This window comes from Camelina sativa, chromosome 20 (genome assembly GCF_030686135.1).
Source record: "Camelina sativa cultivar CO46 ecotype springtype chromosome 20, ASM3068613v1".
NCBI lineage: Eukaryota > Viridiplantae > Streptophyta > Magnoliopsida > Brassicales > Brassicaceae > Camelina > Camelina sativa.
The window spans coordinates 13,676,079-13,691,686 of NC_141899.1; the positions used below are offsets into that span (position 1 = coordinate 13,676,079).

Consider the following 15,608-nt stretch of genomic DNA (forward strand, 5'->3'; position numbering starts at 1 on the left):
GTGAAAATAACCTGATATATGGGTGTATTTTTAATATTTTCAATCCATTTGGTTTTATATTATTTTATATGGATTTTCAAAACTATATAACTCACCTACACAATTATCTTCTTTTACTTGTTAAAGGATCTACAGACTTTTTACACGTTACAATATTCATTTCCAAACAAATACTATTATGTTCCTAATTAATCTACATCTTTTAGGCTTTTCACACATATTAAAATTTGATTATAAATTTATAATTGCATTCTTTTTTTTATGATTTACAATTTTTAATAACTCTAAACCAATGATATTCAATTATTTTTCTTCAGATTTACAATTCATCAATAATACTAATAAATTCCGCATAGAAAACCTTTAAAAAATACTATCTTTTTGAAATAAATTTCTTTCATATAAATTGGAGGTACTATTTTAAGAGTAAACTTGGAGAAGAAAAAAAATGCAAAGCTTAGCTTAAGAGAAGTTTGAAGGTTGCTAATATCAAATGAAGAAAAACATGCGCTTTCATGTTGTTAATGTCTCTTCCAAATCAGTTTGATTAAAAACATTGTTACATTCTTGCAAGATTCAACAATTTATCTTATTTATCTTCCATCCTTATTGATGATAAATTTATCAGAATATATTTTTTTTTTTTTTGGACAACCAATCAGAATAACTTATATTTATAATTTTATAACAAACACACACACATAATAATAAATTAAATAAGATATAATTATATAGTTTAAGCTCCGTAGTTAGCGTTGGTAACTTTGCAGTCTCGGCGAATCTCTCCAGCTGTTCCGGTTAATACATTGATAGATCCCATCCTCGACATTGCCAAAGCAAATGACTTTCTGAAATCTTCGAAACCTGAAGCGAACTCTTGCGTGATCTCCTTCGAGTCATCGTTGTTGAGCAGCTCTTGGTCTACTCCCAAAACAGCGTTATGAGACAAAACACGAGAGTAGTAGGAGTTGCTGAATCTGTTGCTCGAGCCTGAGTCTGGGTTTAGGTAAACGAGTGGATCGGTTTGGCCCTTTTGTGTTCTTGGAGGACAAAGATATCGAAGTTGGGATACCAATGTAGTGTTCATGCTCGGATCTGGTTTCCCTGTGCTCTTGAAGTTATATAGTCTGTTCACTATATGACTGCAGTGTGTCTTCCCCATTGAGTGTGCTCCTGTTCCATTACACAATATATTAGAGGTTGTTACAAATCATCTACGAGAAATTAAAGCTAGTTAAATCCACTTTGGTTGTATATTATATCTTTATTTCTTCATTACTAGGTAGATTACTATTAGGATATTCTTAAATTCCAGAATGTGAAACCGTCTTGTAAATTTTTATTGTGTAGTAGTTAAGTGTTGTTTACAATGAGAATTAGTACAAAATATTTGTAATCTTTATAGTAGTGGCCGTAATTAAGATTTCCTCTCTGCCAAACATAGCTAGAGCATTGAATTACAATCTTAGTTTTTTCAACGTTAATACAATCATTGTTTCAAATGTCATATTTTTAAATTGTCAAATAATTTTTCAGATATTATTTTTTGCAAATTACAAATGGGATAAATGTCAAACCCAAAACAGTTCATTTGATGTCTATATACGTTTGTGATTAAAATGCTTATGCTAATCATTTGGAAAAAGTAAACACTATATGTAAATACAAACGTGAATTTGTATTGCTTTGCGAGTACGTTTTCCTAACTGGAATAAACGATAGAAGATGCTTGTGTTTAAAGGGAAAGAGAGAAAAAGAAGACGATGAAATACCTAGAAGGGTAGTCATATCCAAAACGTCAAGACCTTTAGATTTGAAGTATGCCAATGACTCGTCGACTAAGATGGACGGTGACGGAAGATCCACGGCGTCTGCATTTAGTCTCCCACCGTCCCTTCTCCCGGTAAACACAGGGTAAGACGGTGCTCCAGCCTATAATCATCATCAAAAAAAAAACACCAATCAGAAAAATTCCAACAATATTTAATCAATCAATAGTACTTCTCCTTTAATAAGAAGATGCGCGTATGCGTATATATGTACCATGTGAACAGCATCTCTAGTGGCAAGGTTGAGTATATCAGCGCAAGAAACAACACCAGGACAACGTGATTCAAGGACTTGTTTTATTTTATCGATTATTACAAAACCTCCAAGCCCTCGATTTTGCGGAGCTGTCCTTTCTGAGTTTGGTCCTTGCAAAAGAACGGAAGCATCACATCCCTACACACACATGTTACGTAGATTAATAACGTATATAGGCTGTAAAAAATAAGAAAATGAATGTAATGTTGATGATGTTCTTGTTGTTGTTTACTTACATTAACCATACAATCAGAGTAGAGCAGACGAAGTAGCTTGGGTGCAATGCTATTATCACTCTTGTAAAACTTTTCGACTTGGTGTCTAATATAAGTCTCCGCATCATCACAAGAGTTAGTAACTTTGTAATAATGCCAAACCAGCTTCATCGGAGGGTTCATTCCCGTCGCAGCCTCTACTGTCGCCGTTCCGGCTAAGTTTATGACTACGAGGGCCAATAGTGGGAAAATTTTCACAAAATGCATCGTTTTTAATATAAAAAACGAAAAAATCTTCCACCACAAAAAACCCTAATTTTCTTTTTTCTCGTTTCTTGATTAAAAGATCAAAGTAGCTAGATTCTTCTTGCTCGTGTTTAAGAGAAAAGAAATAGCCAAGAGGAAAAAAAATGAATGTAATGAATTAAGAGATATAGATTAGTAATCGATCAGGTGGGTTATATATAAGGTTTGACTAGGGTGGCAAGTCCACGTGAGTGAAGCGGTAATGTCGATATACAAAACTATTTTACGTTCTGACTTTGTTCGGTTTGATGTACAGAACAAGGAAGCGCGTGTAGGACAAACGCGGATTCACATGAAACGATGTCCTTCCACGTTCAATATTATGATTAGTCCTATTTTTTTTCTCCGGCTAATTATGTGGGTTGCTTGCTAATTGGTATACCAAAAACTTTGAGTTCACACGTAAAATATTATAATCACATATACCTCTCTTATCATTTCAATAATACTAATCTGAGTAATATGGAGGGTTTTCAAAGTTACCACACTATTCAAATTTATGTATTTAGAAATTTCCATTAAAATATTTTTTGTCTTCATTTACAGTTAGAAATTATTTGAAAAATGAGATAAAGTTACGTGTAGATATATGATTAAATATGCCCTAGTTGGTTATTTCTTTACCCATTTGACTTACAAAATGATCTATATAAGATATATCCCAATTCAAAGGGAGACAAGTTCTTCAACCTCAAATCGTTTCTAAGTCCGAATGGAATCACTTTTTTCTCTAAGACCTATATTAACTTTTAATCGACAATACATATCATAGTGACCATATTCCAGGGAAAACGGCCAATTCCCCCATGAACTTAGTTGCTTTATCATATTCCTACACAAAACTTTTAAGTGTGCTTAAAACTACATGAACTAATATATAATTTGAATTTACTACATAAACTATATAAATACGGCCAAAACCTACAAAATCATATTCCTACGCAGTCATTTAGTTCACCTACGTGGCATTCCAGTCAGCTACACTAACGGTTTAATTAACGGCCGTATTTATATAGTTTATGTAGTAATTTCAAATTATATATTAGTTCATATAGGTTTAAGCACACATGAAAGTTTTGTGTAGGAATACGATAAAGCAATTAAGTTCATGGGGGAGTTGGCCGTTTTCCCCCATATTCCATAGGTCATAACGATTACCAACTTTATAAAACAAAAGTTATTTCGAAAGTATTAAGTCTTGCATAAATTACTGTAACGATTAGGCTACTGGTTATCCTTTGTTTCAAAACTTGCAAATCGCGTCTCGTCAGCCAAATTGGTCGGCGATGAATATTCATAATAAAACATGTCGCTTGCTTTTGTTATGGATAGATGTATAAGTAAACTTCAATATATAGCTATTTACATGATTGTATATACGTGTACATGCGAGAAAACACAAACCTGATACCAAAATCTAGCTGTAAGAGTAAGGACTGAATAACAGCATACGCCAACACATTGCTGAAAACTTGTCCTTTCTTAAGCGTCAAATAACCGTTTTTTTTTGGGTTTAATGTTAAATTTTACTATGTACGTTATTTCTAATGAATATGTGTAAAATGATAATTTTACTATGTACGTTACTTTTTGTTGTATTTTCTATATCAACATATATGGTCTATTTATTCCAACTTTCATCAACATGGTTAAATTATTCAAACCTCATTTACAAACTTGTGTGCTAAATAAATTCACCTCTTGAACCTTTCTTTTCAATAACAATTGTTCTTTCTTCCTTTCCAATTTTTCCTCAACTTTGTTTACAACAAGTTATGTTCTAGTTGGCTGCCTTTTTTTGCCTACCGTATTACGGTATTAGCTAGTTAATTACGCCCACTTTATATAAAAAACACGTCTATAAAAAATTAGAAGAGAAATTACAAGAATATGCTGGTTAATTATTAAAGAAAATGTTTTAAAATTCACTCGTTAGTAACTCATTACTAGAATATATCATATACAATCATATTTAAAATTATGTAAGAAATTTGGCCATAGACAATTAAAAAAAAAAAATTGGCCATAGTGTGAGAAAGGAATAACAAAATGTACCCATAGTAATAAAACCTCTATCAATTAATTTTTGATAAATTCCCAAGTTAGATCAGTGTAATATTTAACACAGTTCAATATGATAATTAGATTTTTAAAAATCTATTTAAATATATGAGTCTATCAATATTATAAATTAATAAGTAATAACTGTATAAACTTATGAAATTCGTTAATTTATTTATAAATTATATTATTTAGTGTTTTTCTTTTTGTCAACATATTATTTAGTGTTTGTAAATTAATAAAACTCAAAGTAGATAGTAGCCCAATAGTAAATTGATTTTGAGTAAGCTATTGTACTATCTTTCGACTTTCGAGACGTCCAACGTTAGAAACGTTCTCGTCGAAGTCGTTGATTTAAAAATGAAATAGGATTTGACCGTCCCAAGTCCGTTTTGACCGGGATAGATACTGCTAGAGCAAGATCCGATGATTAAGATAAGAGTAATCTTTTGCCTTCGCTAAGCATGGGACTTCTGAATTTTTATAACTGTTTAAAAGTCACTAGTACCATTTTATTGCCATTGTTTACTATTTTCATTTATTAGTTCTTCTATGAACCCAAAAATCTAAAGTCAATATATACGGCTTTTAATGTAGGAGCCAACGCTGCTTAGTGCCCGATTTTGTTTATTTTGTTTTTGTTTGTAAATTTTATCAGAGCCAACTCTGGTCAGGCTATATATCAAAATGTTACCTACAAGTATTTGAGTAGAGTACATTAGACCGATCGTTACATTCTTTAATTAATGTACTCCACATGACTAGTCCTCAATTTCATACCATCGATGTATTTTAATCAATTAAAAACACAAAACGCTGGACAGAAAGTGAAGGATTGATAAATCCTAATATATATATATATATATATATATATATATATATATATATATATATATATATATATATATTATATAAACCATAGATTTCAAAATTAGTAATTCATATAATCGCGACATGTGTCAAATATTTCGATAATATTTGACATATGTGAAAATAAAATTTATTTAATAATTATAAAAAATTAAAAAATGCTAAAAATAAAAAGATTACAATTAATATTTTTGAAAGTATATAAAACTAAAAGTAATATATTATATGACTAATTCTAATAAGAAAGTTATCTATTAAATTACTAATTTTAAAAGAAAAATATATGCAATTAATAAGGAAAATATTTGCAATTTAATTGCAATTATTATTTTTATTCTGATCATATATTAAAAATAAATTTTATACAGAAAAGTGATTAAAGTATGAAAAAGTTTAATGTGTAAAATTAGTGATTAACATAATGTAAGAAAAATAAGATAATCAAAATAAAAAATTAATGTAATTTTTTTAAGTTTTTTTTTGGTAAAAATTAATTTAATTTTTTTTTAGTTTTCCAATCGGTGAATGATTTGATAGCATATTCAATATTATGTTATTATATAAACCTTGGTTTTCAAAGTTAGTAACTCATGTGATCGCGACACATGTCAATTTAACAATTAAAAATAGGGTCGTAAACCAGCTTTACACTTTTTAAAGTCTCAGCCAGTGACTGTATAAATGTCTGCTCCGCAACAGTATCCATAGCAGCATTGATTTTTTCTAGACAGAAACAAAGCAACCATGGAATATTGAGAACAACTGAAGACATCTCCCCAGTTATCACTCTTTGACATGCTGTTATAAGTTTCCTCCACTGATCAATCTTTTCACTCAAAAAAAAAGGTTACAAATTTTTAAAAGTTTTAAAATTTCAACTTTGCAAAGGAACTAAAGATTCTAAAAGCTTACACTGTGGGCAGAGCAGACAGTGGTAAGATCGGCCCATTATTGAGTTGTAACAGAGAAGTACGAACTTCTGACAGCCCGATGAGACATCAGACATAAAACATCAAACATCATATTCTACCTCTCACATAAATTTTTAAATTTAGTAATATTACTTTTTATTTAACTAAAATATTTTTTTTCTCTTTTATTTGACTTTTGTAGGTTTTGAAATAAATAAGTAGAGTCAAAATTTTGGAGCATATGTAAAAAAGCTAGATGAAGAATGAAACGACGGACCCTTTTTTTTTAAATAATAAATAATAAATATAATATAATAAAATAAACTACAACTAGTGGTCCCATATCCACTAGCCACCTAACCACAAACACATTCAACAGCGGAAATAACCAACCAATATTCAATAATAATCCAATAATAAAATATAACCATATTCCAACATAATCAATATCCAAAACAACAGGAATCATAGAACCAGCAACCTAGCAATGTTCTAATGACCCAACTCTAGCAATCTAGCAATGCCAGACAACATAAAACCGAGTCACTAGAACATCCTCCTCTTCATTGCCTTGATTCCACGATCACACTTTGCCTTTACCTGCACCACAAACACATATTGCAATGCATGAGTATTTTATAAACACTCAGTAAGGCAATCCTCCCATCTACTGGGCTATACACACAAGCAATAGAGTATCTTTAACCATCAAACAACAAGCAATAAACAACGATCGACAAACCAAGACAGTGCATCGACCGACGCAAACATGCATCGATCGACACATCAAGGGATTGCATCGACCGACACAGAAGCTGCATCGACCGATGCAAGTGTAACTTGTATCGACCGATACCCAATCTGCATCGACCGACGCATGCTCGACATCACACGAAAACCCTAGAGTTTTACGCGCCGTCCTCGCACTTGCATCGACCGACGCAAGCTATGCATCGACCGATGCAATGTCGAGCATCGTGTTTTCCCCGAAGCTTCTCGTCGGATCTTCGTTCCTGTAACCACAAACTCGATCCCAAGCCACAAAAAAGCTTCCTAACGTCCATAACAACAATCTAACACGTCTAACAACACAAAACAAGCAGATTAAAGAGTTCTCTAGCTTAGATAAGCCATGGTTCTGCACTTACCTTTGCCAAGACGAATCTAAACCTAACACAAGGAATAAAACGCTTCTAGGAAGCTCCTACAACGATCCCAGCTACAGATCTCTCCAGGAACAGCCTCAAATCTCCAGAAATCACCACGAACTCTCAAGAACAGTTTCTCTCTTTTCGTTTCTCTCAAAAACGGCTCAACACCCACGAATGAGACAAAACTCGCATCTAAGGGTTTTCCTTAACCCAAAACGCAGCGTTTGACTTAAGTCAAAACGCACAGAATTGAACATGCATCGACCGATGCACCATCTGCATCGACCGATGCAACTCCCAAACCGGGATTCCGGTTCACGGATGTTACAATTCTCCCCCACCAAACTAGATTCGTCTTCGAATCTTGAACAACCATCAGCCAAGGACTCCCGCGCAACCGTCTCCACGGCCTGCACTCCTCCGACTGATCTACAGAAGGTCACCTCTAGGCGATAGACTCACGCTCCAAGCGTCATTTGCTCTTGACTTTTGGACTTTCCTTTACTCATAGGCCTAAACCTTGAGTTTTTATTGGCTCCTCATCAGACCTAAGTCTGCATGCCATAACGTTGGCTCCTCATCGGGCCTAGACCCGCATGCCATAATATATAAAGAAAATCCAACTCGTCTCTCGGGTTGCCACCCTACAGCGCGCCCCCGGATTGTCATCCGAAGTCGATATACCAACCATATTCCCAAGTCACAAAGTCTCTGAATATGGCAGTACTAGGAGAACCTAAGTCCCCTAAGAGTCGTGAGCAAACGATTCTGAACACGTCTGAGTCCTATCCCTATCCAGGTTTCCTTCCCGTGGCTCGCGTAAAACATCTCAATGTCCTACCAAGCACATATCCCCTCACTGGAATACCACATGACCACACAAGGATCGTATACATGCCACAAGGGCTGCCACAAAGGCCAAACAAATGTCCTAAAGAGGACCGCCACCAAGGCCAAACAAATGTCCTAAAGAGGACCGCCACCAAGGCCAAACAAATGTCCTAAAGAGGACCGTCACAAAGACACTCTGGCTAAAAAGCGCGTCACAAAGACCATCTGTCCCGAAGGACCGTCACAAAGACCATCTGTCCCGAAGGACCGTCACAAAGACCATCTGTCCCGAAGGACCGTCACAAAGACACTCTGGCTAAACAGCCCGCCACAAAGGCCAACAAATGTCCTAAAGAGGACCGCCACCAAGGCCAAACAAATGTCCTAAAGAGGACCGCCACCAAGGCTAAACAAATGTCCTAAAGAGGACCGTCACAAAGACACTCTCTGGCTAAAAAGCCCGTCACAAAGACCACCGCACACGGCACACTGACTCAAAAGTCCGCCACTAAGGCCACACACAAATCACTCCAAGGCTCTCCACCGCTAAAATGGACAAATTCTAACTCCCGTAAAACTTTCCATATTTAGCACTTTCCATTTTTCGAAACTTTCCACTTTTGGAAACTTCTATTTCAGGAAACTTTCCTCCAAAACCCCGCCTCACGGAAACTTTGTACCCCGAACACCATCTCATCTTGTTACTGAGTCGCACAACCAACCACCCCAAGCGACCGAGTAACAAGAGAGATGGGCTGGAATACTCCATTCCCGCTCCAGCCACGGATTACAGATGGGACCCGGCTAAACAAGCTCAAGTCGCGGCTTGCTTCTCATACCACTTCTTGAACCTTGCCTTCATCTTTGCCTCAGACTCCCAAGTCTGCTCCTCAACACCATCACAGTCCCACAGGACTCTCATCAAAGGAATCTTCTTCTTCCGAAGTTCCTTGATCCTCCTCTCGAGAACCCTCACTGGTCTCGCCTTCAAAGTCATGTTAGGCTGAAGATCCTCAGGAATCTTAGCCAACACCTGCTCACCCTCACGGAGACACTTCCGCAACATAGACACATGGAAAACCTTATGGAATGCACGCATCACCTCAGGTAACTCCAATCTATATGCTACTGGTCCAACCCGCTCAATCACTCTGAATGGACCCATATACCTCGGACTCAACTTAGTTTCTGACAATGACCTGTTCGGACCCTGCAACATGGCCATCTTGAGGTACACTTTATCTCCTACCTGAAACTCAAGATCTCTCCTCCTCCTATCCGCATAACTCCTCTGCCTATCTTGAGCCTCCTTCATGTTCAGCTTGAGAACCCGAATCTTCTCTAAGGTCTCTTGAACAAAACTAGCACCAAACATGCTCCTCTCCCCCACCTGAGTCCAGCATAATGGTGTACGACATGGTCTCCCATACAAAGCCTCATAAGGAGCCATCTTGATACTCGCCTGATAACTGTTGTTGTAAGCAAACTCTACCATGTTCAGGTGATCTGCCCAATGGCCACCCCAATCCAACACACACATCCTCAGCAAATCCTCCAGCGTCTGGATCGTCCTCTCAGACTGTCCATCTGTCTAGGGATGATAAGATGTACTCATATGCACCTTAGTGCCCATCTCTGCCTGAAATGCCTTCCAGAACACCGAAGTGAACTTAGAATCACTGTTAGACACAATGCTCGCTGGCACTCCATGCAATCTGATTCTCTCTCTCACATACTTCTTAACCAAGACCGCTGCTCCATCAGTCTTCTTAATGGCCAGAAAATGTGCTGACTTAGTCAACCGGTCCACAATGACCCAAATAGCATCAAGGTCCGTGACACTGGCAATCCTACCACGAAATCCATGGTGATCATATCCCACTTCCACTCAGGAATGGGTAAACTCTTCAGTAAACCGCCAGGAACCTGATGCTCAGCCTTCACTAGCTGACACACATCACACCTCGAAACCCAACTAGCCACGTCCTTCTTCATCCCGACCCAATGATAGTACCTCTTGAGGTCACGGTACATCTTAGTCGCTCCTGGATGAATGGACAACTTGCTCGCATGAGCCTCTCTCAGAATCTCCTGCCTCAACTCCTCATCCTTGGGCACACAAACCCGACCATGCACCAAGATAATACCATTAACTGCGACCTGATACTCTGAATCAACATCCTTTAAGGCATTCACCAGCCCCAAATCTTTTTCCTGAGCCAACCGCACTCTACTCAGAAGATCTGCTCTATCAACTGCTTCCAAACCCAACGGTTCCTGTGAAACAGCACACAACCCCAACGCACTGATCTCTCCTGCCAGAGACTCCATCTCCTGCTCCGGCAAAAGCCAACACTGGCGTAGTAGTCAACATCTCCTTCAGGCTTGCAAAACCCTCCACTCACTCCTGTCACCAAACAAAAGGAACATCCTTCCCTATCAACTTAGTCATCGGACGTGCCTTGCTTACAAAACCCTGCACAACTCTCATGTAGTAACCTGCCAACCCAAGGAAAACTCCTGATCTCAGTTGCATTCTGCAGTCTAGGCCAATCCCTGATAGTCTGAATCTTCTCCGGATCTACAGAAACCCCGTCTGCAGACACAATATGACCCAGAAAGCCCATCTCACGCTGCCAAAAACTGTACTTACTCCACTTAGCAAACAAATTCTGCTCCCGCAGCTTCTCTATAACTGTCCTCAAATGCACTGCATGCTCCTCAAGACTCTTAGAATAAACCAGGATATCGTCGATGAAAATGATGACAGATACATCCAGAAACTCCTGAAAAACACTGTTCATCAATTTCATAAACGCTGTTGGCGCGTTAGTCAACCCGAAAGGCATCACCACAAACTCACAATGCCCATACCTCGTCCTGAAAGCAGTCTTCCTCACATCTGCCTCACCTATCAGTATCTGATGATAACCAGACGCCAGATATACCTTAGAGAACCAAGTAGCACCCCTCAACTGATCCAACAACTCATCAATCCTAAGAGGGTACTTGTTCTTCACAGTAACGGTTCAAACCCCATTAATCGATACACAAGCGGAGACTTCTGTCCTTCTTTTTAACAAACAAAACCGGTGCTCTCCACGGTGATACACTAGAGCGTATGAATCCCTTGCTCTATAAATCCTCTAGTTACTTACTCAGCTCAACTAAACAAATACTCAAGTATGCCGACATCAACTCGCCGCCACCTGAATATCAACCCTCTTGTTCCTCCAAGAACCTCTAGTAACTTGCCAGTTAGGGAAACTTCCACAAGTTAGTTTATTCCCAAGATAGCTTTCCGCTTGGCAATTCTCCACAGCAAATCATCAATACGAACGTAATAAAACAAACAAGTACCATACGTTCGCATATTCTGATTCACCGCTTCAAATGCTTTGCAGGCCGCTTACTCAAACCACTTGAATTATTCCCTCCAACAAGCTTACAAAAACCTTGAATCTAGCAACCCTGTCTATCTGCAATGAACTTCATCCAACATCGTCGCAACGATTAGTTTATCCTGCCATGAAGGCTTCTCGTGAACTTATGTATCTGGCAAACATGTCTTTGCCGGCTCAAACCTGCTGTAACTCCCCTTCCCGGGACTCCAGCACCACCGGCCTCACAATCCTGGCGCACAGCCAAACATTCATAACTGCTCTGGTCATAAAACCCTGTCCCAATGGTCAACACATCCAAAACCCGAGATTAAACCACCGTCAATCTCTTGAGGTCAACATTCAATCGTTATGTTTATACTCACGTCCTAGGAATTGCTTGCTCCCAACTCCTCCACTCTTAGGTCGCAACCTTTGAGTCATACCGATCTCACTCTCAGAACAGCGTCTTCGAGTTATAACGTCTCACTCTTGGACCACAATCCTCAAGATCTCAGTATCAGGGGAACTACTCATCCCCTCAGGGGAACATCATCCCCTCTGCCACTCTCGGAGCCCTCAGCCCCTCGAGCTATCGGTATTCAGGGGAATCACCATCCCCTCAAGAGCAATAATCTTTAATGACTATAAACATCTCTCGACACAAAGTACCTCCTGTGGTCCGAGTATAACATTGCAATGTTACACCTGCCCACTCAACTTCTAATTTCCAACTGGATTAACCTCCAAACAGAGAAATATCTGCTCCAACTGCATACAGTGGCGGACCCAGGAATTTTTTTAACCCAGGTCAAAACATAAAGAAAAAAAATCATCTTTAATATAAATATAAAAATCTTACAATGTTTAAAAAATTTATAAAAGCATCCTACGATCTTTCATGTTCTGAAATCTTGTCATCACAGTTTCGTTTGTAATAGTTTTGAATATATCTTTTTCGATAAAACAAACTAAACAGTCATTCAAAACTTGATCTCCAATCCAATTGTGTCGATATGTCTTTACGATCTTCATGGCTGAAAAACATCTCTCAACAGTTGCAGTAGCAACAGGCAGAATCAAAACCAACTTCAAAAGCCTATAAACCAAAGGATATGACATATGTTTTCGTGTTTCCACCAACATTCTAGCAAGGTCTCCAAGATTCTCCAAATTAGAAAATCTTTCATCATGTCGAACATTATTAATGTAGATACATAATTCTTGCTCAAGGGAAATGAGCTCCTCTGATCTGATGTCATATGGGTAGAACTTAGATAACTTCAACAATTTTGAGAGATCAAACTCAGTAAATGCATTGATGGGAGATAGAGAAGCAGCACAAATAAGCAACTCAGTGTTCACCTTATTAAAGCGGTCATTAAATTCTTGAAGCTGCAAATCCAAGACAGAATATAAGCAATTGACCTTGTAATGATGCATATTTGATACTCCTGTCTTTTTTCTTCGTCTTTTTGAGTCTACAAAATCTGCCTCCATCTCAACCTTTTCAAGCTCATGTTTTTCACAAAACAAATAAACTTTCATCATGAGAGAATCCCACCCACCATCTCTAAACAACTGGAGTTGTCTCTTAGGTTATTTCACTAATGACATAGCATTTAAAATACCTTGATCTCTTCTTTGCAGCGCCACTGACAAGGTATCTGTGAGTCCTAAAAGGTGTATCATCATATGCAAATAAAACACAAAATCAAAGCTATGAAAGTAATCAAGGAGACTATGAGCTTGACGTCTTTTCAAGTCATCTGCACCTTCATTCTCAATGTACTCAAGCACCTTCATGATAGAAGAAAACAACTGAATCACCTGCAGTAGAGTTCTGTAGTGAGAATTCCAACGAGTATACCCTGGTCTTTGAAGAGAGATCTCTTGATTCAATCCTGTTCCTGTACTGATTTCACCATTATTAATTTCTTCAATAATTTATTTTCTGTAACTCTCTCGGATCATATCTTTCCTTTTGCATGAGGCTCCCACTACATTCAGTAACAGAGTAATCATATCAAAAAAGTCGCCAACATTGAAATGTTTTTTTGCAACTGCCACAACAACTAATTGAAGTTGATGAGCAAAGCAATGAACATAATATGCTGATGTGTTTTCCCTCTGAATTAATGATCTTAATCCGTTGAACTCGCCCTTCATGTTACTTACTCCGTCATACCCTTGTCCTCTCACCCTTTTTATGCTTAATCCATATTTAGCAAACAAATCATCAATAGCAAATTTCAAAGATGTTGCAGAAGTCTCACTCACATGTGTGATACTCATAAATCTCTCTTTGACTATCCCACCTTTATCAACAAATCGAAACACTACCGCCATTTGCTCTTTGTCGGAAACATCAGCAGATTCATCCACCAGCAAACCGAAAACATCATGATTAATTTCTTCAATAACATATTTGACTACCTCTTCTGCAAAACAATGCACAATATCTTTCTGAATCTTAGGAGACTTCATCTGATTATTTCCAGGAGCATTATCTAAAATAACCTTACTCACAACTTCATTCTGATCAGCAGTGTACTTCAAGAGTTCCACAAAGTTTCCTCTATTGACTGAATTTTCTGATTCATCATGACCACGGAAAGCTAATCCTTGTTGCAATAAGTATCTTGAAGCATCAACAGAAGCATTCAACCGAATTCGATACTCATTTTTTTGTAATATCGTCTTGTTTATGCAAAGCATGCTCAATAGACTGACCTTGTTTCATCAAGTTTTCACACTTCATAACTGCATTGTTGTGAAATCAACACCTCCCACATGTCCTGAAAACTCTTTAAATCATTCCACCTACAGAATCCATCTGTGATAAATGCATCACTTTTTACGTTTTTACCAGCATTATCTCTGAACAAGTAACAACACAGACAAAAAGCTTTTTCTTTTTTCACACTGTACTCTAACCAATTTCTATATTGATCAAACCAAGCTGGGTTAAATCGCCTCAATGTGTTTCTTATCAATATTTGTTTAAAAGTATGCCCACGAGGTTGACAAGGACCTCGAATCAAGTATTTTCGAATTACCTCATCTCTTTGATTCGGATGATAATCTGTTATTCTTTTTCGATCAGCAGGATCCCAAGGTAAATCAATATCATCTGATTCGCTGCGAAGCGGAGATGGTGGTTCATTGCGAGGTGTAGATGGTGGTTCACTGCAAGGTGTAGATGGTTCTTTTCTTTTATAGTAGTTTTTCAAAGTATTCATTGTTTCGTCTGAAAAAAATTAGGAAAAAATTATCAACATAAAATAAAACTATGTATTGGATTTTTTATTTCTAAATATAATTTTTTTAAAAAAATTGATTACAAAACAAAATCTAGTTTTGTATCTAATAAACTTACTTGGTTCAAAGAATCTGATGTACTGAAGGCATGAACCAGAAAAATTGAAAACACACACAGAGTCACGGACACCAGCACGACGATCACGTTCTTTTTTGGTCGACTTGAAAAAGATGCTACTTCTTTGTTTAGTATATAGGGTCCCTAGTATATAAGCATAGAATAAATTATTAGGGTAAACAAATTAGGCCAGATTTGTTTTTAACTATAATAAATAAAAGGCTTTGATCTTCTCTTTCTTATGGGCTAGTGGACTTTGTTTTCATAAGTTAAGGGAGGTCAGATTTTAAAATTTGTTTGGTTGGACTCAAATAACTGTAAAACAAAATCTAAAATTAGGAAATAATTTTTTTTTTTTCAAAATTTGGGCAGGTCAGCTGACCTCCCACTAATACACGTGGGTCCATCCCTGACTGCAT

General features: G+C 37.3%; 1 protein-coding gene and 1 pseudogene across 1 annotated transcript; both read right to left on the reverse strand.

Annotated features, from left to right (window-relative positions):
- Positions 1 to 550: 550 nt before the first annotated feature.
- Positions 551 to 2,736, reverse strand: LOC104770779 (putative peroxidase 61). Its single transcript, XM_010495236.2, has 4 exons — positions 2,322 to 2,736; positions 2,044 to 2,223; positions 1,773 to 1,932; positions 551 to 1,173 (listed from the first exon to the last, which is right to left on the reverse strand). Exons 1-4 carry the CDS (start codon positions 2,565 to 2,567, stop codon positions 737 to 739), a joined length of 1,023 nt encoding a protein of 340 aa, XP_010493538.1. The 5' UTR covers positions 2,568 to 2,736; the 3' UTR covers positions 551 to 736.
- Positions 2,737 to 12,686: 9,950 nt separating this feature from the next.
- Positions 12,687 to 15,608, reverse strand: LOC147918827 (uncharacterized; annotated as a pseudogene).

Bases quoted from the DNA above. Each gene is read 5' to 3' on its own strand.
- LOC104770779 (XM_010495236.2), bottom strand. From the start codon at position 2,567: ATGCATTTTGTGAAAATTTTCCCACTATTGGCCCTCGTAGTCATAAAC. The intron at 1,933-2,043 runs GTACATATATAC...TGATGATTATAG, and splicing joins CTAGAGATGCTGTTCACATG to GCTGGAGCACCGTCTTACCC. The intron at 1,174-1,772 runs GTATTTCATCGT...GTAATGGAACAG, and splicing joins GGATATGACTACCCTTCTAG to GAGCACACTCAATGGGGAAG.